General features: G+C 40.9%; 2 protein-coding genes and 2 long non-coding RNA genes across 4 annotated transcripts; all 4 read left to right on the forward strand.

Annotated features, from left to right (window-relative positions):
- The first annotated feature begins 1,572 nt into the window (after positions 1–1,572).
- Positions 1,573–6,849, forward strand: LOC115404896 (uncharacterized). The gene is made up of 6 exons (XM_030114251.1): positions 1,573–1,776; positions 3,035–3,346; positions 3,442–3,714; positions 4,717–4,815; positions 5,822–5,862; positions 6,003–6,849. The coding sequence occupies exons 1-6, from the start codon at positions 1,719–1,721 to the stop codon at positions 6,195–6,197; spliced, it is 978 nt and encodes a 325-aa protein (XP_029970111.1). The 5' UTR covers positions 1,573–1,718; the 3' UTR covers positions 6,198–6,849.
- Positions 6,850–7,571: 722 nt separating this feature from the next.
- LOC115404894 (SLAM family member 5-like) lies at positions 7,572–15,509 on the forward strand. Its single transcript, XM_030114248.1, has 6 exons — positions 7,572–7,985; positions 8,756–9,067; positions 9,145–9,429; positions 10,552–10,665; positions 11,472–11,521; positions 14,009–15,509. Exons 1-6 carry the CDS (start codon positions 7,862–7,864, stop codon positions 14,186–14,188), a joined length of 1,065 nt encoding a protein of 354 aa, XP_029970108.1. The 5' UTR covers positions 7,572–7,861; the 3' UTR covers positions 14,189–15,509.
- A 2,120-nt stretch (positions 15,510–17,629) lies between these two features.
- On the forward strand, positions 17,630–18,751 carry LOC115404907 (uncharacterized). Its single transcript, XR_003933388.1, has 2 exons — positions 17,630–17,685; positions 17,744–18,751. It is a non-coding gene; the product is annotated as an uncharacterized LOC115404907 (long non-coding RNA).
- A 5,475-nt stretch (positions 18,752–24,226) lies between these two features.
- On the forward strand, positions 24,227–25,769 carry LOC115404904 (uncharacterized). The gene is made up of 3 exons (XR_003933385.1): positions 24,227–24,323; positions 25,246–25,557; positions 25,632–25,769. It is a non-coding gene; the product is annotated as an uncharacterized LOC115404904 (long non-coding RNA).
- Positions 25,770–26,678: the final 909 nt, after the last annotated feature.

Below are 26,678 nucleotides of genomic sequence, written 5' to 3' on the forward strand. Positions count from 1 at the left end.
AGATTTATTCACATTGGAAACACAGTGGAGACGATGGGAACCTTAGTGAAACAACACCACTGTATATTTAAACATTTCCATGGTGGAGGAGAAGCAGGTTGGGGGGTGTGAATGGAGATCATGACTGGGTGAGCAGAGGACATCCACCCAGTTCACGATTCATGTAATATGACACATCCACACGAACTACCACTCTTGCTTTCCGCTATTAAACTGTTAAAAACTCTCAAGGCTGAGAGTTTTGGCAGTTCCTCAGCTGCTCAACCCCCCATGCTTAACTTCCTTTCAGCGGTTCGATAGCGGTTTACTTCTGCAACAGGAAACCGTCGGAGTGCGAATGACAATGCATCCGGAATGTTTCGTCTTAACTTTGGAAATACTGTCATGAATGTCATGTAGCACTCAGATATGAATGTAGACAAACTCCAGACTGAACACGGTCTTCCAGGAGTTTTATATGCTGTTTCTCTAAATGGTTTATATATGTTCGATTGCCCATTTCAGAACAAATTTTTCGCCCTTATGATGTAGAAATGGCACCTTGAACAAATTAGAAGCAAAAAAAAAACAAACATAAAACCATACACTGGAAATCATGTAACTTGAAGCTCGTTTCATTTGGGCTTTAAGTGAGCTGACAAATGAAATGATGCCTCTGGATAATCGAGACAGCTACTGTATATGCATGGACGTATAAGTCCATTCAGTCTTTTGCAGTTTGCACTTTTAAAGTGAGAAATAGAAGTTTTCTGTTTATATTTGAGGTACTAACACTGTTAACAGCACTTTTTTGTTTGTAAAAGCTTCATGAACTTTTTGTTAGGCTTGTGTCTAGACGACAGAGGTAGTGTAAGGTGTGTAAGATGTTTGCGGCTGAGGGGAGTGTACAGAGGTGGGAATGTGAAAGTAGGAAAGTGACGTTTGAAAAGTCACATGGAATGAAACAAGGCTGGCCGAGATGGATATGAATATGGTGGAGATGTAATGTATTTGTTTCTTTATTAACATGGAGATTCAGTAGTGTTATGGCAGCCAGAGAGTTGATTAAAAAACAAAAAAGTGCTTTAATAAAGCTGATTATTGAATGTCACATGGTATTTAATGGCTTTGTAAACTCTTTTTGTCCATGCTTGGTAAACAAAATGATCATTTTACCACAAACCAGAAAGCTTTAGATTAATTTAAGCCCTGCTTACTGTGCTGTGTTTAAAACCAGATCATGGCAGAAATGTGGTGAATCTGTGTTTAGTCCTTTTTTGGTCACAATACTTACTGGAAACATGCCCTGTACTGTTGGAAAGCTGTTTAAATGTTCACCACATTTGTAAACTAAATACTCTCTCCTCTCTTTTTAAAACCTCAGTTACAGTATTTCTCGACCTTCGAAGAAAACGCACTCAGCTGCAGAGGGAGGAGACAGATCAGAAGGGAAACAGCTACATGACAGTAAAACACATGACAAAAAGCGTGTTGTGTTTCTACCACAGTGACAAATACAGCCCTCCAAATGTCACTTCACATATACCAGTGACAGAATATCCTCCCTCACTGGAAATCGCAATGAGAATAAAATTAAGGGGCACAATGCCAAAAAACCCCACTGCAACAGATTTCTATTGAAAAAAAAAAAAAAAAAAAAAAAAGAGACATTGTAGGAAGTTTCAAGAGGCGAAGAAACTCTGACAACAACTTCCTCTTGTTTCGAGCTCAAATGAATCATGGAGGGTCACGTACTTCTTTTCATGGGTTTCCTGCTGAGAATCTGTCAATCTCAAGGTAAAATATAAAATATTACATTTTTCCTCCGCAGAAGTGCTCCACTGTGACACTCTGTCACTGTGTTATCAATGGAAATTAGAAAAAAATGAAACTGATGTCAGTTTGAGATGGAAATGTTTTGTTAGAGGGGCGACAGTAGCTCAGTTTGGGGCGACAGTAGCTCAGTTGGTAGAGCGGGTCGTCTTATAACCGGAAGGTTGGCAGTTCGATCCCCGCTCCCGCAGGCGTAAAACTGTCGTTGTGTCGTTAGGCAAGACACTTCACCGACCTTGCCTATTATGAAAGTTGTGAGAGTTGGTGGTTGGTGGTGGTTGGTGGTGGTCGGAGGGGCCGATGGCGCAGATTGGCAGCCTCGCTTCCGTCAGTCTGCCCCAGGACAGCTGTGGCTACAGCTTACCACCACCCAGTATGGAGAGAATGAATAATGCAATGTAAAGTGTCTTTGAGTGTCCTGAAAAGCGCTATATAAAACCAATGCATTATTATTATTATTATTTTCTCTCACCACGTAAACTCAATCTAAACACAGACAGTCACTTTGATTGTCAATGTAGAATTTTGTCCGAAATGTTTGCCCAAAACATCATAAAATTGAGATAGAGAATTTTCATGGAAAGCATTTTGGAGAAATAATTATGGCTGCAAAAATCATATCTGAGCTCAGATAAAAGTTTTTCTTTTTTTTTTTTACAAAGTTTTTAAAAACAGGTCTTGCGATATTTTACAATATGATGGGGCCACAGAGTGTTGTAATGGTTACATTTCTCACCTGAGAGTGAGATTGTTTCCGGTTTGATTGTCTGCATGTTCACGATGCTTGATCCAATCACTCCAACATCAGATGAACACAGGAATTCAATTCAGCTTCATTTACACAGCGCCAAATACAACACGGTCATTTCTGGGCATGTTAGGAATATTAGTGAGACAGCTCCTGTCAAATCATTCTCATGCAAACAAGGTCTCATTCTCCTGCAATTATTTCTACATAAATACATGCAAATGAATGAGGATGCAGTTCAGCATGTTTTATCTGGGATCTTATCAGGTTGAGCTGAAAGATACATGTAAGGAATGACCTGCAGGGTCAGAGGAGGCTGCACAAAGTTTGATTTCTTGATCTGTTCTAAATCCTACGGAGGTCAGATATTGTAACATTATGAATGAATCATTAAAGAAGAAATTGTCATGTTAATGTTAGTAAACAACTTTATTAACAGTGTTTTGCTTTAATTAATTTTTAATGCTCTTTCAGGATCTGAAGATAAATTTGTGAAACTTGGAGAAGACTTACTTCTGGATTTGAACACATCTGTTAAACTCAGCGAAAGCTTTGATTTCTTGTGGAAATTTAAAAACCATCAACTCGAGAAAGAAGTTAAAGTAGCAAAGGTTACTCATGATAATAAACCATTTTTATTTGGCAAGTTTAAGGAAAATTCAGAGATTTTCCAGAACTACTCACTGCTGTTGAGGAAAGTGAAACACAATAACACTGGAACCTACACTGGACTTGTGAGTGGAGAAGAGGACGACGCTGTTGCTGTTTACAACATTATAGTCCAAGGTAGGTGTTTGATGGATGAATGTTTTATTTCATTTGATGCAGCATAGAGACCTGATTCAGAATCCTTCACATGACGTTGTTTCCGCTCTCTCCAGATGAAGTGCCCAACATCACCCTGACGGTGAACGCCACCTCCGACCCCGACTGTAACCTCGCTGTGACCTGCAGTGCAGCGGACCCTCACATTCGCAGCACTTTCATATGTGACATGCAAAACTGCTCCGTCGTGGACGAACTGCAGCCAGGAGACAACAACATTCCCTCCATGAAAGTCTACCGGCTGCAACATTTCATCGTTTGTAATTATAGCAATCAAGTGAGCTCCAAACAGCACAAGCTGGACACCACATCCTACTGTGGAACAAAGGGTGAGAAGAAAATAAAAGATGTCTGGCACAATGAGAAGATATTGATATTTAAATTTAATGTGATGGTCACTGTAAAAGTCAGATTACCTTCACGTAAGCTGTGTTAAACATGACAATCACAGGGAATGAGTGTTTTTCACACAAACAGTAACAGCATGGCAAATGTGAACTCATTTTTCACCAGACAAAAATGAATAAAAGGAGTCAACAATGGTGACAGTGGAGAGGAAAAGATCCCTTTAAGATTCAGTATAACTGACAAAGAAGTTGACATGTGAAGGCTGAAAGGAACCAGAAACTTCACACTTTCATGACATTTTAAGGTCCTATATTATAGTTTTTCAACAATTTCAGTATCAGATGTCAAACAACACTGTATTCAAAATGTTTTGCCCCAAATCCAGCCCTCATCCTAAATTTCAGGTCATCTAATGTCCTCTGTACACTCAGTTGTGTCCGTCCACGCTTACACCGTGTGTGTTGCCCCCCAATAGAGGAAGTCGTTTCTGCTTCCTTTTTTCTTTGTTTATTCAGCTGTGTGCTTATGATGTGCTCTTTATTACACATATATAGTTTTATGGTTTTAACATGAGTTTCCACAGAGATGCTTGTGTTTGAGCTTGAGATCTGGCAGCCATGGCTTTTACTGGAGTTACCGGGCACTGATGTTTACAGTGGATTTATGGCTCTGGCTTGGAGTTAAGCTGTTGTTCAACCACAATCTGACCCAGAAGGAGACGTCAGCTGAAAGTATTCCGTGTCTGAATATGTTAGTTAGTCTGGTTACATGTGTTGTTACAGTAAGTACCAAATAACTAAGCTGCTGTTAACTGTAAGGAGAACTGTTATGGTTTTTCATATTATGAAGAATTTATTCAGTCTGTCAGTCCGGCGGCGCTCCACGAGGAGATGGAGCGGTTGTTTCCACGCATGACGTCATGAAGGGAAAATCTCTGAATCGCCTGTTAAGCACACGTTGACAATCTTTCCGTTTCATTACAGATTCAAATGGATCGATCACATTTGTGATCATTGGTGTCGTCTGTGCTGCCATCTGCATCTTGACAGGGGCTCTGACTGTTGCCCTCATTTGTAGAAAATGTAAGTCTTTCCATGAAATTACCATGATTTTTTCATTTGCAAATAATACATTTTCAAAAGGCTTCCCAGGAGTTTTCAGAGGAGGTTTAGACCCTGTTTACAAACAGAACTAACTGGTATCTGGTTCCGATGAAGTAAAGGTGAACTTCTTCCTCCAACAACAGGAAACGATTTAGTGATTTTTGATGATTGACTGACAATCAATAGGGGCAGAGGTTAAAGGTGGCCAACATACCACCGCCTACCTAAGTCTGGACTTCATTTTTCAATTTTTATCCTCTGTCATTTTTCGAATGAATACTAAGGATGCACTGTTGTTGTAGGAAATCATCAAATTTGCATGATTTTAAGTAAGTGGACAAAAAATCAAACAGAAAGTAAAATCATCTAATCTTCTTAATTTCACCAGATTGACATGTTGTAAACAAACCTCCATCTTCACAGCATTAGTCCATTTAATACAGAGTAACATATCTACTGATTAGCCTGAATCAATTTGTTTTTACACTTGTTACAACTTTGTTCAAATTATGTGCGTCTGCAATTTGGATCAATTCTTATTCATCGGACTCACATCTCAACACACACTGAAGTGTTGGACATCCTTGTTTTAACAAAATCCCAACCACTGGAGTGTTTCCTGTCTGTAAACATGACAAATATCTTCCCTTCATCGTGGACAAAGTTTAACAGAACATGAAAATCTGACTGCAAAGAAGAACTTTGCTGCTTTTCAAGGGTGTAGATCTACTGGATCAATGTGAAAGATACACAGTGGTTTTGAATAAGCCTCTCAAATAGTTATGCTTATCTACTATTTATAGGAATTAAAATATGCGGTTATATACAGCACAATAGGATATATAGACTGTAGCCTCCTGGTACAGAAATGGAATATGTAAAGTGCAAGTTTCTGAGTTTATTGCAAAAACTCTTTGAATACTTATATATTTCACATTTACCTTTGATGTAAATATATTCTGTCCTGTCTTTGATTGTCTCACAGGTCGAAGAGCAGCAGGTGTAACAGAATATACATTTCCTGAAGTAAGTCAGAAGAATATAATTTCAATGTATTTCTCAAAAAAAAAAAAAAAAAAAAAAACCCTTCCTACCCTCTATTTGCTTTTTGTTTTTTTTTTTTGTTTTTTTTTTTTTAATAACACGATTCTTTGATTTAATCCCAGGGTGTCAATCCTGGACAAAACTCTGGAGATGGAGCTTCAGGTTGCTCTCCAACATCCACCTACGCCACGGTGCAGTTTCCTCTGGCGCCGACCACGACCGACACGCCCAGAAACAAGTGCCAGCCAGAGACACTTTACGCTGAGGTTAACAGAGCACAGAAGAACATATCTGAAGCGAATGAAGCGACTGCTTGAACTGAGAAGGACGGTCACAGCAGGACACTGACATCTTCAGCTCAAGACTGAACACTGAACACTTTAACTTGAAGAACGGCACCTCAAGTCCTTGTTGCTTTTTCACTTTTGTGACTTTTATGGCTCCTCTTTTTGGAAAAGTGTAAAACTGATCAGTTTCAAGTGAAAAGAATCTCTAAATGCATAGATTTTTAAAGAGAAAAACTTTCTTGGACACTTTAATGTACTGTGAGCTGTGATATTTGCAAATAAGCGAAATTCAATGTGATGTTTAACTTATTCTCTTTTCCATATTTTAAGCGCAAGTTTTTTGTATTTCTCAGCCACGCTAGTCCAAAATAAAACAAAAAAAAAAAAAAGAAGTGTATCTGTTAATGACAAAAATTTGCCAAGTTTCTCAATGTATTTCACTTAATTTTATTCAACCAGATAATCCCATTGAGATTAAAATGAGTCTCTGGAGCAACCAAACAAAGATCCCTGCACTTTTAGAACCACTGCATTAAACTAAATGACACAGAAAATATGCAGGGAGATCCCGACTCTTCTGGAAAATAAGTGCAATTCCAGTTTAGTATATTTTAGAGTGTGAAAGTATCTAGCAAGTACAGGTGCTTTACTTTTTTTTTAATCGTAGTGAATAAAAAACATCTTAGACCAACAGGGTTTTTGGTATTCTTGTTTTCTTTTTTTTTTTTAAATAACAATCTTATTCTCTGAATTCTGTTAATCTTCTGATGTTATGGTGCAGTTTTTAAAGTTCTCGTTGTCTCTGGCTTCAGCCTTCTTGCCTTTCCCTCCTCATGTGTGGTTGCAGCTCCTGCACTGGTGTGTTTCACCTCTACCTGGTGACACTGGTGTGTTTCGGGTGTCTCCTGTGTCTTCTGGTTGACACTTCGTCCTGCATTTCTGTGTTTTTTACGGTGCTCTCAGCCTTCCTGAGTTTGTTGGTCAAATGAAAACATTGCCAGCACCGGTCTGACTAATGCACTGTGATGGACTGCTGACCTGTCCAGGTGAGTACTGCTCTTGTCCACTGTAAGATGGCTACGGCACCCCATGACCCCGTGACCCTGCACACGATGAAGATATAGAAGATTTACGGATGAACCGATAAATAAATAAATTAATTCAGTGGACATCACTGGACACTCATAGACCTTCATGTAGGTCTGTTTCTTATAATGCATGTTATTAAGAACCAAAGTGTAATATGTATATTTGAAAAAAAAATCACACATCATGTCTCATTTTCAGGTCAGTTTACTCCCTGGTTGTTCCTGTCTACTTTCAACTGACTCCTCCCCAGTGGGTGTCTCCCGTTTCTGAGTGAGAATAGACTCACTTCTTGTTGTTTTACCTTCATATGTAGACATCCAGTGTTCCTGTATTTTCCGGGTGACTCCTCATGTACCGACCATTTTTATTCACAGTGACTGGAGTTTTGGATTTACCCTTTGAATACTTTAACTTCAGAGCTCATTTTTTAAAATAATCAATGGAACTGGACTGTTTGTATTGGAGTCTATCGAGCATTTTAACTTCTCAACACCTCAAGGCTTTAATACTATTGCTGATAATAATGAAAGTTATTTTACCAGTGATTAAGTGATTTACCAGTGGTTGTTCTTGAATTTCACACCCCTTGATTTGGAACAGCAGTTATGTTGAGGCGGGGCCGAGGATATCGCTCTCTGTCTCTCACCCACAATGAGGAAACAATCTTCACAGTTGGAACATCTGTCACAATGCTGCAGGCTGCACTTTTCTGGCTTTTGTTGCTTCAAGGTAATGTCATTTCCGAAAACTTTTCAGGTTCTAAAAGTAGACAATAAGGACAGTTAGAAAATGTCAGTATCTCAGTTCTGGTCTCAGTTCAAAGCTAAAATATAATGAGAAAAGTTAATGATTAATTCTACAGCAGCAACCCGTGGCGGAGCCGCTGCCTATAGTCCCTGTAACATCTGTACATATTTGGACCTATGTCGCTGGCATTTCAGCTTTCTTGACCTTTCGAAGAAAGCTTGAGGTTGGCAACATGGTTTTGTTCATTTATTTGGTTGGTCTTGTCTTTTTTTTTTTAAGATAAAGTACTAATGGTTCATAAATTCATGGAGCAAAAGTTTCCCGCTTTAAATTGTTGAATATAGTCACAGTATTTTTTTCGTGATTACCACGGTTTAACTCTGTGATCGAGCTTTCTGTCTGGCGAGGTCTCAGGTTTTTAGATGGGTTATCCTGTAACTTTAGTACCTTCACACTAACCAGCCACGATATAAAGTACAGCTTTGTCGATCTTCCCCTTTCCTTCTGAACTCTTTTAATCTGTATTCTTCATGCCATGTATTAAACAAGGGACGAATTTCCCCATGTGGTCTTTACTGTCTGTTGAAACCATTTGGACTGAAACTCAAATGAAAGAAAAATCAACATGGTGTGCAGAGTGTGCCTTTGTCCTTTGATGGGTTGGTTAAAGAAACTAAATCAATTTCACAGAACTGGAATCAACAATATAACATGTTCAAAATTACCTGCAATCTTCATCTCCTGTTTTACAGTCCAGTCCAGTGTTCCTCCTGTGTTCGTCCAGAGAGGCAAAGACGTACTTCTGGATGTCGACAATGTGACTGAAGACTTTAATTTATTTGTATGGAAATTTGAGAAAGAGAATTCGATTTTAGTCACGTTTTATCCTGGCGGCAATTCAAAAATCTCTAAAGCTTACACTGGAAGGATTGATCACCCTGACAACAAGAAATACTCTGTGATACTGAAGAACCTACAAGAGACAGACAGTAGAGTTTATACTGGACGACTGACAACAGACGATGGCGACTCCACATTAGTCCAACACAACATCATAGTTCAGGGTGAGTTTTGTTACATTTCAGACACTGAACAAGAACATCTGCTTTCACATTTCTAACACTTCTCTCTGTCCCTCCAGATGTTGTGTCTCCCGTCCAGCTGGAGGTGAACTCTGTATCAAACAGCTCACACTCCTGTAACGTCACTCTGACCTGCAGCACGGCCGACTCTCACATCAGCAGCACTTTCAGATGTATCGATCAAAAATGTGATCAGGATGGAGGGAATCAATCAGAGATCACAAACTCCAGTTCTACTCTGCAAGTCTACTTGTGGAATGTTACAGTGATCTGTAAACACAGAAACCAGGTCAGCTCGACTGAGGACAGGACGGATTTTCAACATGTCTGCTCCCAACTGACCGGTAGGTCTGGAAGAGACAGCACCAAATGTGAACACACTGTTTGGATCTTGTGAAGTTTGAAGAAGGGAAAGTTTTTGTGAAAATAGACAAATTCTCAACTTTAAAGGAACAACACACTATAAACATTCACAGTGGGAGAACACAGACAATCATATGGACAGACCACCAAGTTGGAGTGCATAGTCTTGTTTCATGTTTCAATTAGCAGACGCTTTTGTCCAAAGCGACGTGCAACAGTGGGGGCATTTCAGGGTGCAGTGTCTTCCCCAAGGACACTTCGACATGCAGACAGGGGGGAGATTGGAATCGAACTCACAACCTCCCGATTGCAGGACGACTGCTCTCCCAAATGAACCACAGCCACCACTATGTTGTGTTATGTAGGGTATCAACTCAAAAAGCAGCAAGTCCTTTAGAATGTGGACTGGAAGTTATGTCGCTCTGGAGGCAGTGGTGTTGTTACTGTCCATCTACTTGTGCATGTGTGCAGAGGAACTATTAAATCAGAGCGTTTTCAAAAAGCTCTAACATGGAAACCGTTGTTAAAAAAAGTGCCTTTTCTTTGGATCTGAGCAGCATTGTCACGTAAACGGAGCTGTACCGATTAGGCTACTTAAAATTGAACTTGGACGCAGTTTATTATAATATGCTGAGAAAAAAAGAAAAAAAATTGCAAAATAAATATTCTCAATTTTGATTCTGATCAGAAGTCTTCATTTTGGTAATTTTAGTCCTTTTTTTAATAGACTCAACCATGCACAAATTGAAATCAATTTCTACTGAGATGTTCTTTATAAATGTGAGCGCAAATTCAGTTTTGACAGTTTCTTCCTCTCATGTGGCGACTCATCGCTGCACAAAACTCACTGAAGTTTCACACTGAACGAAGATACAAACTTTTTGTTTGGATGAAAAACGAATAAAAAATTCTAGTCTGCGGCCTGAACATGTCTGTGGAGAAGTATGCACTATAAATGTTGACAATTATGATTAAAAAATGTTAGTATTTGAATCTACATACTGGGACACCTGTTTTTTTTTTATCTCCACTGACATGGTATCAATGGAAATGTTTTATTAAAGTACGACTTTCCTCATTTGATGTTTGTTTTTTCTTAACAGATGCTGAACAGAACAGGAATCATGAGAACACTGGGATTGCTGTTGGAGTTTCTGTGCCTCTTTACATCGTAGCTGCTGTTGGATTTTTGGGAGCTTATTTGTATCGTAAGAGAAGTAAGTTCAAGCCTATCGTGTCAGCAGTTCAAGCAGCAATTCATTGTATTGATTCTAAAGCCTATATTTCAGGGAGTTTCCGTAAGCTGTGAAAACATATGAGTTTAAAAATTGTTGTCTATTTGTCCTATTATTTTTAATATCACATCTTAGCATTGTTAATATCAGACATTTTTCTCAAGTTTCTCCTCTATGAAGTTTGAACTGCTCAGACAGGTCAGAATAAAAAACACCAAGATGTTGATAGAAGATAACTTTGAAGGCAAGCTGAATTCTCGCGGTATTTGTTCTCACACACCACGAGAATCCATCTTGTACCGCTCGCGCCTATGTGCTCGGGATCGAACATTTTTCGGTCGGACCAATCACACGTCGTTTAGGGCGGGACATGAAGCTTTGACGGAGGCAGGAAGCGATGGACGGCTAATAATTTTAGCATGGCTAGCGAAAACAATGGATGTCCCGACAGCGATTAAATCTTTTTTTGGATGAATCCTCTATTGCGTCTTTGAAAATCGATCAGCAAGAGGTTTTTTCTTTGCAGTGATTGGCTGAAACCAAACATGGTTAGGCGGGTGCACTGTGTCCTTCAGTCCAATGAAATTCTACAGCAAGTCCCTCCTTCGCCGAATGGATTTGCGAGTGAAATCCCAGATTGACATGTGAAGCAATTCGTTGCTGCACATGTCAATCTGGCTTTTTCCAGGTCAGACAGAAGATGCAGAAATGCTATTGTGGGAATTAAAGGGTCAATAAAGTCAAACAAGAACTTTTTATAGTAACTCATCTTGTATGTCCTGTTTCAGCTGCAGATCATGGTGTGACTCAAGATAACACAGTCTACGCAGTTCCAATGGTAAGCTTCAGGTTTTTACAATCTAAACTACATTGCACTTGTCTTTGGGTGGCTTTTGAGCAAACCTTTTCAGCATTCCAGCAGCTGTGTTTGTCTCTGTTCTTTATTGCTGCTGTGTGCTCCTGCTGTCACTTCCTCATGTGCTGCTCATGCTGCTTGCCTGTGCTCAAACATCCTACTTTGGATTATTTCGGAATTTGGAACGTTATCAGAAAGTAGGTGTCCTGTCAATCTGCCTGTTGCTATGTGCCGCCTTATGGTGAGTTTGGCTTTTCAAGCTGTGTAATAATAATAATATAATAATAAACTTTATTTGTATAGCACCTTTCGCAGATAAAATCACAAAGTGCTTCACAGTGCAAAAAAATGTTTCTGCTTGTGATGTGCACACTGTAGTGCTCGATAGACAGGTAAGTTCACAGGTTCGAATCCCACAGCTGAAAGGTTACCAGTGTGGCTCGCTGAGCAAGGCACTACAGGTGCTGCACAACGGCAGCTCACCACTCCCAGAATCTTAGTTTTTTGTTAAATGTCAAATACAAACATTGAAAATGACTCCAGAGAGACTTTGTGTTTTTAAGCTGTAGAGAAGGACACAGGTAAGATCAGTTTAACCACTTAACCAAAGCCTCATGCAGAGGAAGTATAGTTATGGTTTGCAAAGAAAATGCGACAAACCTGCAGTCACTTTCAGCTGTGCTTGTGGAAGTCATGTTTTATATGTGGCACTTGTGTAAGGTTTGGTTCACTTGTGTGAAGATTAGGCAAATATGAACTAAGCAGGAATAGATAACCTGCAATTTGCCTTGCTTTTTCAAATGTGAAGACTGTGGAACAGGTTGTGTGTGTTTGTGGCTTTGCTGTCTGTGTTTCTGAAGTGGAAAACATACTCATGTTCTCTGTTGAGGTAAATGTTCAAATACTTGCCTTGAAAATGTTTCTACTAAATTATAATTTAAAGTCCGAGTTAACCAAAATCAGCCATTTTCTTCTAAACACCTTAAATAAGTCATAAATGTGTTTCTTTACAACATATAAAAGCCATTCCTCCATTTATGATTTAATTTTGCAGGTAGACTTCACAGACTTTTTTCACCGCTTCTGTGTTCAGGATTTAATGGGCGGGTCAGAAATGAGGGCCGCGTTACGTAACGCGGCACTCATTGGCATAAACCCGCCCCCCGGATGCTGAGGATATAAAAACATCTAGAGCATTAGCATCGGTGGTGTTCCCGCTAGCTTTCGAGTCTCGGATAGCATCTCGTACGACAGTTTGCAGCTAGCTAACCAGTCAGCGAGCCAGCTAACCAGGCATGTCACCTCCACGTCGCTCGTGCATCTTCCCTGCGTGCCACAGTGTGCAGGGTAACGATGCCGTGAGCTAAATACATCCGCACGGCCCGCCTCGCGGGTTGCCCTCGTCCCCGGGGGGCGTCGGCTCACCCCGGGCCGGGTCAGGGAGACCTTCTCCCCGGGGGTCGCGGGGGTTCCTCCGCGGCGCGGTGTCCGACGCCGCCGCGGAAGGCGGGTCGGTTTCGGAGGGGGTCGGGTCGGCGGCGGTGACTCTGGACGCGCGCCGGGCCCTTCCCGCGGATCTCCCCCGCCGCGGACCCACGGCTCCCCCGCCCGGAGCCGCGGGTCGACTCGGCTGGCACCTAGCAGCTGGCTTAGAACTGGTGCGGACCGGAGGAATCCCACTGGTTAATTAAAACAAATAAATGACCACTCTGATGGAGACTGTGAGGAACGAGGCTGAGCCCCTCAGCATCTGACTCAGAGTGAGCGTCACTGTGGGCGTCACTCCAGCGCTTCCAACTGACACGCCCCCAGCGTTTCACAGCAGAGAGAAGTGCTGGTTTTTACATGATTTTGAGACCTTATCTTATATACTTGGCAATTTTTTCAATCAATCAAATTTGGCTCAGTGGTTAATGACACATGTTTATGCAGTGTAACAAACTCATAACACAAATTTATTTCTGCTTAACTCGGACTTTAAAGCAGGTCCTGGAATTTATTATGAAACATTAATTGCATTTGAAACAGTCACAGGAAGTCTTGGTGTTCAGTCAACATTGATGCAAAGTGAGTTTTGACCTCTCCTGAACTGTTACCGTTCGCTGCTTTCATCATTTCACTGCAACTCAGAATCCTCATTTTGGAGGTTAGAAGAAGAATTAAGCCAGTTCTCAGAATAAGAGGGGGAGAAAATAGCCTCTGACGAATAAATACTCACGAAAACACACCTTAAAATCGTCATGAGTTTAGTAACAAAATACAAATACTTTATTACTTGCCCTGTCTTTAAAACCATGTCCCAAAGAACCAAAGAAAATTATTCATGTGTTAATTTGAGCCAGAAAGATTGTCTCAGTACACAGATGAACTGTTAACTACCCTGACATTTCGTGACACAACACATTGATCCAATGAATGATGCATGCAGAATATGAGGTGAAAATAACTTTTCCATTGTTTATATTCTAGGTTGAAACTCCAGAAAGTCCAGCTGCGGCTCCAGATACTGATGAGACTTCAGGTCTTTCTCCAGTTTCCACCTACAGTGAGGTGGGGCCTCACAGCGGGTCGTCAGCTGCTGCTGAGACCAACGGCAAGCCTGTTATTGAGAGTGTGTATGCACAGGTACAGAAGCATCCTGGACCATGAAAAATCTTCTATAGATATATTAGATTTTTATGAGTTGAGGGCAAACCACATTAACCCCACATGCACACTTCATGTTCAGTTTTAATGCACCACAGTTGGGGATTTATAGAGCAGTGGGGGGTTGGCAGCTGGAGGAGTGGGCGGACCCCCCCCCCCCCCCCCCCCCCCCCTCCAGGTGGGCCCCTCCCCCCTCTGATCTTGCAGGAGACTCAGGAGCTTGTCCTTGCCTCCTCCTGTCCCCTGAGTTCAGGAGATTTTGAAAATCTTCCTTCCACCTGAGGATGAGGTTAGAGGATGTCCTTCCTCGCTGAGCACAGCTCAGATCAGGTGAAACAACGACACAGTCGATGTTTGTTTTGGATGATGCATGTGAAGGACAGAAGTCTAACAACAACTCGCTGCTTGGCTTCAGATCGGTCCGGCCATTCCTCCTCATCACCCCCTCCCTGGTTCCGCAGTCGTTCGCAGAAGTTTTGTATCTGCTGGGAAACATTGATGGTTGTTTTTTTTTCTTTTTACTGTGCAAGAGTCCATATCAGGAAACTTCTACATCTCAGCCGTTTCTCTTCCTGTATCTAACTTAGAGTATAGAGAAGTGAAGTTGGACATTGAGGGGGGTGGAGCTTGTGTCAGCTTTCCGGAATATAAGAGAAGTTTAAAACCACTCCCCTTCACTCTTCTCACAGTAACAGAAAGAAACACCGTGTGCTGAAGCTGTCCCACATCTTATCTGATAAAATATGCACTGTGTAGAAATTCAAACATCAAGTTTTGAACATGCAGAATATGTTGTTTGAATTTTAATATACAACATTTCAACACAAAGGCAGCATGATTGTTACATTTTGGCCTGGCATTAACAACTGTTCAAAAAAAGGTGTGAATTATTCTCTAATAACAGAGAGTTAATTTGACAGCAGATGTCTTCAAAAAATGTTTTGTCAACTTAGTTTTTTTACATAATTATTTTGGAACTGCTTGTTATTTTTTAGTGAATGTGATTCTGAGTTTTTGTTTATTTCCTGCGTGTTTCTGCAGACGTGTCATGCTGTAGTTATGCAACGGGCTCCGTTATCGAAACAGACGATACAAGGCTTTAACCAATAAGAACACAAGTTTAACAACAACTTATAAATCTAACATTTATCCATCAGGGTCTCTGTGACTGAAACAGATAAAACCTCCACCAACCTTAGAGAAAATTAAAGCCGCAAGCGGCATTGGACGGGACCGAGCCCTCTGGCAAGGTGGCCTGACTGAGGTCGTCCTTGTACATTGATGACCGAAGTCCAGGTCACTGGGAACCTTGCTCCTCCATAGACTTCCAGCACCCTGTCACCGAACATGGAGTTGTTAGCATCTCCCATCCACTAACATGTAGCTGTTAGCATGTCTTTTCCACTAACATGCAGCAGTTAGCATCTCATATCCACTAACATGGAGTTGTTAGCATGTCCCATCCACTAACATATAGCTGTTAGCATCTGTCACCCACTAACATGGAGTTATTAGCATCTCCAATCCATTAACATGTAGATATTAGCATCTGTCATACACTAACATGAAGGTGTTAGCATCTCTCATCCGCTGACATGTAGCTGTTAGCATCTCTCATACACTAACATTTAGCTGTTAGCACTGAAGTCTCAGTCATTGGGAACCTTGCCAGTACATAAACATTCATTTTCATGACTTGACCTCATTTTCTGTTGTAATTGGGCTTTTAATTTAAAGGAATTTGGGGCTTTTATTTTGGAAAGGCAGTACACACTGTTGTAATAATGACTAACCCCTTGGTACTCCATAAACATACATGTTCATGACTCTACATCATTTTCTGTTGTAAACGGGATTTTTTTATAAAGGATTTTTTTGCTTTTATTTTGGAAAGGTAGTACATGCAACTCCGGTTTTTTGACACCTGGACATTATTTATAGGTGTGTACTAGGGCTGTCACGATATCAAATTTTCTCCTTACAATTATCATGGGCAAAAAATATCACGATAACGATATTATCACGATATCAGCAAAAATTTAACTAATAATGGTACAAACATTCAGATTCATATTTAATTTTATTTTTGTTTGTTTTCTCTCTTTTCCCAGATGAATTACATTCAGAATACCTGTCAAATGAGGTGTTGAAACAATATGAGAACAGTAACTGTACAGCTGCATACCAAAAGTGTAGTTACACTCAACTAATTAAAATGTGATGAACTGATTAACAGAGGATCCACAGCAGAGGCGTCATTTACGTCGGGTTGGTGGGTTCTGAAAACCCTCGGGCGCTGTTGGGGTGAAATCCTGTCCCACCACCACACTGCCGAGAATTGTTGTTTGTTTGTTTGTTTAAATCGGAGGCGGAATGAGCAGCAGCTGCTTCTCTCCAGCCAGAGGCGCCGCTACTGGCTAGGGCCCCGAGCTGAAGGGGGTCCTGAGGAACAGCTGACATCAGTCAATTTCAATGACAAATTTAAGGCACTACGCTAGACGCTGCAACGACAACGTGTCGAAAATCCCCCGCATGGGGCCCTTTTCCGAGTACTCACCGGTTAGTTGCTAGAAGGAGGCCGGCGGAGAAGACGGCGGATATCAGTGACACAACTTGAAACCCCCCGGACACATTACAATGACACGTCTGGAACCCACCTAATGGGGCCCCACTACTACCCGGCTAGCTTCAACGTGCAGTCAGTGTTGCTAAACACACTTTTTTTGGGTTGGATAGAGCGTCTCGCTGTCGCGGTCGGCCACCGCCAACATGTTTAGTTCACTCGTGACGCTCGCTAACTGGGAGCCATGCTAGGAGCTAGCTAGGACCACGCAGCTAGGAGCCGTGCCGCTACCGCTGCTGCTGTGTTTACATGTGAGGGGAGGGGGAGAGACTGGGTGGCTGCAGGAGGGAGACGGAGCAGGGCGGAAGAACAGGAGCGGATTTTGAAAATACACTTCAACACGTTTCAAGCGGCACTAGATCCTCTTTACGATATTATCATGTGCGCATTTTGAACACGATATTGAAATTTCATTTTTTAATATCACGATTATCGTCAATACCGGTTTACCGCGACAGCCCCAGTGTGTACATGCTCATTTATTCACTCAGACAAACATGGTGCAGCTCGGAGTCCTTCAGAAGTTATTTAGATCCAACCGATTCAGCAGGGGCCACAGCAATGGAGCTTCCCGCACTGCAGCTCCATTGCCGTGGCCCCCGCTGAATCGGTTGGACCTGAATAACTTCTGAAGGACTCCGAGAGTGACTTTATACATCGCTGAAACTCTGAAAGAAGGATGAATTTGTTGTAAAGAAGCTTGAATACTGTTTTAGGCCTTCAGAGACCTATATGACATGACTGAAAAATAGCATCATATGTACCCTTTAATGACAGCTGCTGTCGACTGCACTGCATGCCCATATATGGTCAGTAGTGGACTTCCTGTTGGATTTAGGTTTTTGGTGTCAATGGGTGATTTTCAGATCTCGATGAGGTGAACACATGAGCAATTGGTTTTATCTCTCTACGACATTCCTACGGGCTGCGATGAGACAAACGCATCCACATCAATTTGGTCTCTCTGCGACATTCCTAATGGTTGCAATGGCTATTTTACTGTTTCTAGGTGGCGCTAGAGAGCAGATGGCGTTATGGGGTTAATTTTTTTATTTTATCAAGTGGTCCACCGGTCCCGATGTCCGTGCCAAATTTGGTGAGTTTTTGTGCACGTTTAGGGGGTCAAATTAGTGCTCAAGTGCGTCAGTAAAATAATAATAGGGGAAACAAACGGACGAAGAACAATAGAGGCCTTGCCCTCGGGCAAGGTGGCCTCAGTTGAGGCCACCTCGCCCGCGGGCTCGGTCCCTAAATATTAGTTTAATCAAAACCAATTTTCAGGATGAGGGGACAGAGTTTAACCTGGGTGAGGCTTGAGAATGTGATGGAAACGAAAGCTGCTATGAATGTCCTTTAATATTTCAACTAGAAAATGCTTTAACTGTTCCTCTGGTGTCGTGCCGTGGTCCAGTCTCAGGAGTGAATCACTTCTTCATTTGGCCAGTGGTGCTCTGGAGGTTACAGAAATCCATTTGGAGGTTTACAGGTTCAAATGTGGCTTTTTGCTGCTTTTTGAGTTTCATTGACTTTTCATGACACAGTGAGGCCTGATGACTTTACGGAATGATTTCCATCACTGTGGATCGAAGGCAGTGTTCGGGGGGCGCATGGGGCGGGGCCAGGTTTCACCTTAGTGTCTCTCTGCTCAGCCGGAGTTGAGGAGAGAAAGAAATAAATAACATCAAACAGTCAAAGTGTTTCCAAACTCAACCAACATGAGTGTATATAGAATACAGAGGAATTCTTCACTTCGCTCCTCAGGTTTGCTGTTCTTATTGTAGAACTTTCTATTACTCCTGTCACTAATTTCTCTTTCAAAATGTGTGAAAGCAATGCTCTTGTCTGTGCAATCTATTTTCATACCGTTATTTAAGTTTTTTCTGCCAACGCTTCAACTCATTCATGATATTATTTGACACGGTAATAAAAAGGTTCTTTTCCAACCGAGTGTTTTTTTTTTCTGATGTAACACCAGAGATCCAAAGCATGAAATCATGACAAATGAGTAACAGTACATTATTTTAGGCTTAAAGGTGCTGTAGGCAGGATTTTGCTAGTCAATGCTAATATTTCTGTGTTTTCTTTGGATTAAATGTTAGAGTATCCATTGATAATCCTTTAGGGGTGTAGCATAATTGCACTACCGCGAAGGCGCAGCGTCTCCATCTGTCTCTGTTCTGAGCTGAAAAGGAATCTCGACAGCTCCAGGTATCTTTGACCAATCAGAAGAGCCCTGAGGCTCTAACTGTGATTGGTCGAGGGGCGTTCGTCGCACGTTCTTGTGGGAGGGGCTTAACTTGTGTAAGGATGTGATGTCTGAGAAAACAGGACAGGATTGGCTGTGCTGGGTTTCAAATTGCCATCTTAGATGGGTCAAATCGCGATGGCGGAAATGCGGAATCCTGCCTACAGCACCTTTAATTAGGCTTTATTGAAGTCAACAAAGTACAGGAATACATACTTATGAGGTGCATGTTTATTTTACAGGGTTTGGTGATTGTGGCTCATGCTTCTTTCGATAACAATAAAAAGAAGAAAAAAAAAACCTCAGACAATCTGATGAATTTTTCCATGAATGGCAACCATTCAGAAGAAAAGCAAACACACGACTACTCTTAGTGTAACATTCTTTGTTTTTCACTGTTTGAACTTTATCTTGGATCCTTTTTTGTTGTTAAATTCCATATTTTCATCATATTCTTCTCTTATTTTGTGTTTAGCTTTTTCACTTTATAATGTCCTTTTCACTGCAGTCACTCCGTAATTTTCCCTGCTGTGGGACGAATAAATGAAATCTGAATCTGAATTTTAGTTTCTCCAAGAGCAAATTCTTTGAACATAATTTTATCGGTTTAGTCAAGACTCAGACATTATCAGTGAAAATGCAATTAGTATTAGGATCAGTATTAGAAAGAGCACTACTCACAAAGATGCTTCCTTCTTAATAAAGCATTTGCAAAACAAAATTTATATCAAACTAGTATTTCCTAAGAAAAAGAAATCATTACTGGAACGGTCCTTTCATCAGTTCTGTGTTCTTCCACTGCAGTAGCATTGATTGTTAAAGCTGTATGCACAACTGAACAGCAAAGAAAAATGCTTATTTCTGCTTCTTGACTTTGAGAAAGAGATGCACACTGATGAGAGCAGAGACCATGAGGAAGAGACCGGCAGAGAACACCACTGTCTTCACCCGGCAGAAGGAAATGCCGTCAGAGACGATGTGTGAACCTGTGAAAAAACAGAACAATTGAATGTGTAGGTAGACTTGCAAACTAGAACTGGAGTTTGTGATCTTTGATTGATTCCCTCCATCCTGATCACATTTTTGATCGATACATCTGAAAGTGCTGCTGATGTGAGAGTCGGCCGTGCTGCAGGTCAGAGTGACGTTACAGGAGTGTGAGCTGTTTGATACAGAGTTCACCTCCAGCTGGACGGGAGACGCAACATCTGGAAGGACAGAGAGAAGTGTTAGAAATGTGAAAGCAGATGTTCTTGTTCAGTGTCTGAAATGTAACAAAACTCACCTTGAACTATGATGTTGTGTTGGACTAATGTGGAGTCGCCATCGTCTGTTGTCAGTCGTCCAGAATAAACTCTACTGTCTGTCTCTTGTAGGTTCTTCAGTATCACAGAGTATTTCTTGTTGTCAGGGATATCAATCCTTCCAGTGTAAGCTGGAAGGATTTCTGAATCGTGATAATGAAAAAATGTGACTAAAATCGAATTCTCTTTCTCAAATTTCCATACAAATAAAAAAAAGTCTTCAGGCACATTGTCGACATCCAGAAGTACATCTTTGCCTTTCTGGACGAACACAGGAGGAACACTGGACTGGACTGTAAAACAGGAGATGAAGATTGAAGATAATTTAAACATGCTGCCAAATCAGATATGTAGATATTTAAACTATGTGAATATCTTAAGGCAAATATCAAAGAAGGTTCTGGATACCTTCACGAAGAAGAAATAAATCGCTGCAACAAAATATAAAATTGTTCTGAGTTGCCTATTTGATAATTTTTCCTAAATTCATACTGCTTCAGTCAAATTAACAATTTAAAGAATCTGAGGTGTTATTTTTTAGGATCTGCATGTCTACCTGAGAATGTGAGCACTTTTTCCATTTCAGAACAATAATAACTACAGATCCAACATCACATGTTATCATTTCTCTCAGGTCAGCAGCATCACTGCTTTGCTTGTAACATTTAAGTATTGAAGTCCTACCTGACTCCACGCCACACCAAAGCACCAGTACCACAGAGAAAATCATTTCACAGAGCAACGCCAGCTCTACGGCAAGAGGTGGCAGAGCCCCCCTCAGCAAATGTCCTGTCCCTTTCAATCAAAGTTTTAGAAGTTGAGGGAAAAAAAACAATCAATTATCCAGTAGGAGCTGAAAAATCAGCAGGAAAAGACACGAACCAGATGACAGGTTTGCTCTTTGACTCCAAGCCCACCAAGCAGTGCTGTTTGTGTGCATGTTCACACAGGACTTAGCACTCCCCACCCCCCCCCCCCCCCCCCAACACACACACACACACACACACACACCCACACATGTAGCACGGATAGGCTTCAAGCTTGACTTGTACCATGTTGTGAAAATGGACACTTCCCCTTGAAGAAAATGAAGCCTCAGTCTGTTGAGTTAGGTCAGAGGTTCTCAATGTTTTTCTGTTACGCCCCCCCTAGCAAGAACAAAACTACCCCCCCCCCCTCCCAAGCAGGAACAAAACTATCCCCCCCCCCCCCCCCCCCCCCCCCCCAACTATAAATAATGGCATTTGTCTATAAAATTGTTCTAGGTCCAGGTACACCTCTGCATAACATCCTTGTTACACATTAAAGAAAACAAAAAAGAAGAGCTATAGTTCGACTTACAAGAGTGACTTTATTAACATTGTTTATTAGTCTGTAAAAGAAAAGATTTTAAGTGCATCAGTTTGCCTGAAATTCCAAAAATAATAATATCCTTGTTTAAACTGTAAACATTTTTGACAAACTTATTGCATCATTTGCTGCTGGAAAATAAAATGAAACAAAATCAATAAATAATAAATTCAAATTCACTTCAGCAACATCAACTCAGGAGCACAATATATAAAACACTTTAACCTACAAAAAAAAAAAAAAAGAACGAATAAAACAATTTGTGCTGATTTTTTTCCCCGTTTTGCAGTGCACAGCTTCTCAAAGGGAGGTTTGGCTTCACAAAGGTAAGATGTTGCAAAAGGAAGCAGAATGCCCACAGACCTCTGCTCTTAGAGCGGATACTGCCTCTCTACACTCAGCCAGAATTCTCTCTTGACTCACTGTCTTCGTCTCTCTCCGCCTTTCTTTTCATCCCTGTTAAAAATGTCTTCATGTTGTCTCAGGGTTTGTTTACTGCGCTTCACATCGCAGCTCGTTGCAAAAAAAACCTACACCGTAGAGCTGCGCAGTGGTGGAAGAAGTACTCATTTTGCTTACTTAAGTAAAAGTACAGGGCAAAAAATAATACTTAAGTAAAAGTCAAAGTACCCAAGGAATAATTTACTTTAGTAAAAGTATAAAAGTACTTGCTTTAAAATTTACTTTGCAAGTAAAAAGTAAAAGTATTTATTTCTGATGAAAAAATGCAAAAATGTAAAATATTGAACGTGAATTATGAATGTAGTAAATATTCAAAATAAGAACCAGGGAAAACACTGTCTGTTCAAATTTATACTGTGAATACTGTGCCTGTGCTGGTTCGGTAGGCATCTTGCTGCTTTGTACTTTCCTGGACGTTGCCTTCATGGAGGCAAAGAAGTCCTCATCATCTGATGATGGAGAGCTGCTGCCAAACCTTTGTGTTGGTACCTGGTCCAGATGTATCTTGATGGAATCCAAACCTATATACAAAAAACACACATTTGCAATGATTTAGTAACGTAGCATTTTGTAATAACTCATATTCAAGAAAGTGGCTGCATGGCAATTGTTTAAAAAAAAAAACAAAAACAAAAACCTGCTTTCAGCACATCCTCATTATTTGACCATGATGCTCGGAACTTTGGGAGCAGGACAGCAGCAGCGATCATTTCAGGATCAGCTAATATTTCTGAAAATCTCTGCTCAATCGAAGCCTGGAGTGCGTTGATCAGGGGCTGACAGGCTGAGTCACACGTTGCTCAAGCATCCTATAACTTCCTCACTTAGAAACCCACAGCACTAATCTGAAGCGACTGAAGCAACTGTTTGAACCGAGAAGGACAGTCCCAGCAGGACACGGACATCTTCAGCTCAAGACTGAACACTTGAACTTGAGGAAAGACACCTCAAGCCCTTGTTGCTTTTTCACTTTTGTGACTTTTATGGCTCCTCAGAGTGACTTTTTAGACCGCTGAAACTCCCAACAGGGGATGAATTTGGGGCGAACAAACTTAAATACTATGTTTTATTTGCTTCTGAGACCTATATGACGTGACTGAAAAATAGCATAACATGTCCCCTTTAAAGTTCTCGTCTCTGGCTTCAGGCTCCCTGCCTTTCCCTCCTCATGTCTGGTTGCAGCTCCTGCACTGGTGTGTTTCACCTCTACCTGGTGACACTGGTGTGTTTCGGGTGTCTCCTGTGTCTTCTGGTTGACACGTCATCCTGTGTTTCTGTGTTTATTCCAGTGCTCTCAGCCTTCCTGAGTTTGTTGGTCAAATGAAAACATTACTAGCACCGGTCCGACTAATGTACTGTGATGGACTGGTGGCCTGTCCAGGTGAATACTGCTCTTGTCCATTGTTTGCTGGGATGAGCTCCAGCGTCCTGTGACCCTGTGACCCTGCACAGGATGAAGCCCAACAGAAGATGGACAGATTAACCAATACAAAACACTTCAGATATCACTGGACGCTCATAGACCTTCATGTGGGTTTGTTATGTGTAATGCATGTTATTAAGAACCAAAGTGTAAAATGTATATTTGGAAAAAAAAAAATCACACATCATGTCTCTGTTTCAGGTCACTTTTCTCCCTGTTTGTTCCCGTCTACTTTCAACTGACTCCTCCCTAAAGGATGTCTCCCATTACTGAGTGAGAATAGACTCACTTCTTGTTGTTTTACCTTCATACATCCAGTGTTCCTGTATTGTCCCAGTGATTCCTCATGTACCGACCATTTTTATTCACCGTGACTGGAGTTTAACTCCAGAGCTTTTTTTTTAAAATAATCCATGGAACTCGACTGTTTGACTGACGTCAGTAGAGCATGTCAACTTCTCAACACCTCAAGGCTTTAATACGACAGCTGATAATACTGAAAGTTATTTTACCAGTGATTAAAGTTATTTTACAAACCTCAGTAAATGTTTCTTTGAGAACAGTGGTTGTTCTTGAATTTCATACCCCTTCATTTGGAACTGCAGTTATGTTGAGGCGGGGCCGAGGATATCGCTCGCTCTCTTTCACCCACTAAGAGGAAACAATCTTCACAGTTGGGCCATCTGTCACAATGCTGCAGGCTGTACTTTTCTGGCTTTTCCTGCTTCGAGGTAAAAATGTCATTTCTGCAATTTTTTCAGGTTCTAAAAGTAGACAATGAGTACAGTTAGAAAATGTCATCATCTCAGTTCTGGTCTCAGTTCAAAGCTAAAATATAATTAGAAAAGTTAAAGATTAATTCTACAGCAATAACCTGTAGTGGTGCCACTGCCTATAATCCCTGTCACTTTTGTACATATTTGGATATATGTCGCCGGCATTTCAGCTTTCTTAACCTTTGGAAACAAGCTTGAGGTTGGCAACATGAGAGATTTGTTCATTTATTTGGTTGGTCTTTTTTTTTTTTAAGATAAAGTACTAATGGTTCATAAATTCATGTAGCAAAAGTTTCCCGCTTTAATTTGTTTATTACAGTCCGTGTTTTTTAGTGATTAGCATGGTTTAACTCAGTTTGTGATGGAGCTTTCTGTCTGGTGAGGTCTCAGGTTTTTAGATGGTTTATCCTGTAACCTCAGTATCATCACACGAACCAGCCATGATGCAAAGTACAGCTTTGTGGTTCTCCCTGTTTCCTTCTGAACTTTTTTCTTTGACGTTTTCAACATCAGAAGTCGTGACTCAGCAGTTTTCTGCTTGATAACAGCAGTCAGACACACAGTTAGAGCTCCATGTGCTTCTCTTCATTAAAAAAATCAGAGTCTGAACTTATTTAATCTCAGTTCTTCATGCCATATATTAAACAAAGGCCACATTTCCCCATGTGGTCTTCACTGCCTGTTGAGATCATTTGGACTTGACTTTTTAGTCTGAACTGTGGTTGAAAGTCAAATGAAAGAAAAATCAACATGGTGTGTAGAGTGTGCCTTTGTCCTTTGATGGGTTGGTTAAAGAAACTAAATCAATTTCACAGAACTGGAATCAACAATATAACATGTTCAAAATTACCTGCAATCTTTATCTCCTGTTTTACAGTCCAGTCCAGTGTTCCTCCTGTGTTCGTCCAGAAAGGCAAAGATGTACTTCTGGATGTCGACAATGTGACTGAAGACTGTAATTTATTTGTATGGAGACTTGATGAAGAGAGTTTGAGTTTAGTCACTTTTTTCCCTGATGGCAAATCAAAAATCTCTCCAGCTTACACTGGAAGGATTGATCACCCTGACAACAAGAAATACTCTGTGATACTGAAGAACCTACAAGAGACAGACAGTAGAGTTTATTCTGCATGAGTGACAACAGACGATGGCGACTCCACATTAGTCCAACACAACATCATAGTTCAAGGTGAGTTTTGTTACATTTCAGACACTGAACAAGAACATCTGCTTTTACATTTCCAAAACTCTCTCTCCTTCCAGATGTTGTGTCTCCCGTCCAGCTGGAGGTGAACTCTGTATCAAGCAGCTCACACTCCTGTAACGTCACTCTGACCTGCAGCACGGCCGACTCTCACATCAGCAGCACTTTCAGATGTATCGATCAAAAATGTGATCAGGATGGAGGGAATCAATCAGAGATCACAAACTCCAGTTCTACTCTGCAAGTCTACTTGTGGGATGTTACAGTGATCTGTAAACACAGAAACCAGGTCAGCTCGACTGAGGACAGGACGGATATTCAACATGTCTGCCCCAACCTGACCGGTCGGTCTGAAAGAGTCAACACCAAATGTAAACACACAGTTTGGATCTTGTGAAGTTTGAAGAAGTGAAAATTTTTGTGAAAATACAAAAATTCTCAACTTTAAGAGAACAACACACTATAAACATTCACAGTGGGAGAACACGGTCAATCATATGGACAGACCACCAAGTTGGACTGGTGTTATGTAGGGTATCAACTCAAAAAGCAGCAAGTCCTTTAGAATCTGGACTGGACGTTATGTCGCTCTGGAGGCAGCGTTGTTGTTACTGTCCAGCTACTTGTGCATGTGTGCAGAAGAACTATTAAATCAGAGCGTTTTCAAAAAGCTCTAACATGGAAACCGTTGTTAAAAAAAGTGCCTTTTCTTTGGATCTGAGCAGCATTGTCACGGAAACAGAGCCCAACTGATCAGACTGCATTAAATTGAAATTGGATATGTACCAAGACAAAAAGAAAACAAATTGCATGATAAATAATCTCAATTTTGATTATGACCAGAAGTCTTCAGTTTGGTCCTTTTAGTCCTTTTTTTATAGACTCAACCATGCACAAATTGAAATCAATTTCTACTGAGATGTTCTTTTAAAATGTGGCCGCAAATTCAGTTCTGACAGCTTCTTCCTCTCATGTGCCGACTCCTCGCTGCACCAAACACACTGAAGTTTCAGAACGAAGATACAAACTTTTTGTTTGAATGAAAAAAAAAATTTTTTCAGTCTTCGGCCTGAACATGTATGTGGAGAAGAATGCACTATAAATGT

Source organism: Salarias fasciatus, chromosome 18 (assembly GCF_902148845.1).
Source record: "Salarias fasciatus chromosome 18, fSalaFa1.1, whole genome shotgun sequence".
In the NCBI taxonomy this organism is placed as follows: Eukaryota; Metazoa; Chordata; class Actinopteri; order Blenniiformes; family Blenniidae; genus Salarias; species Salarias fasciatus.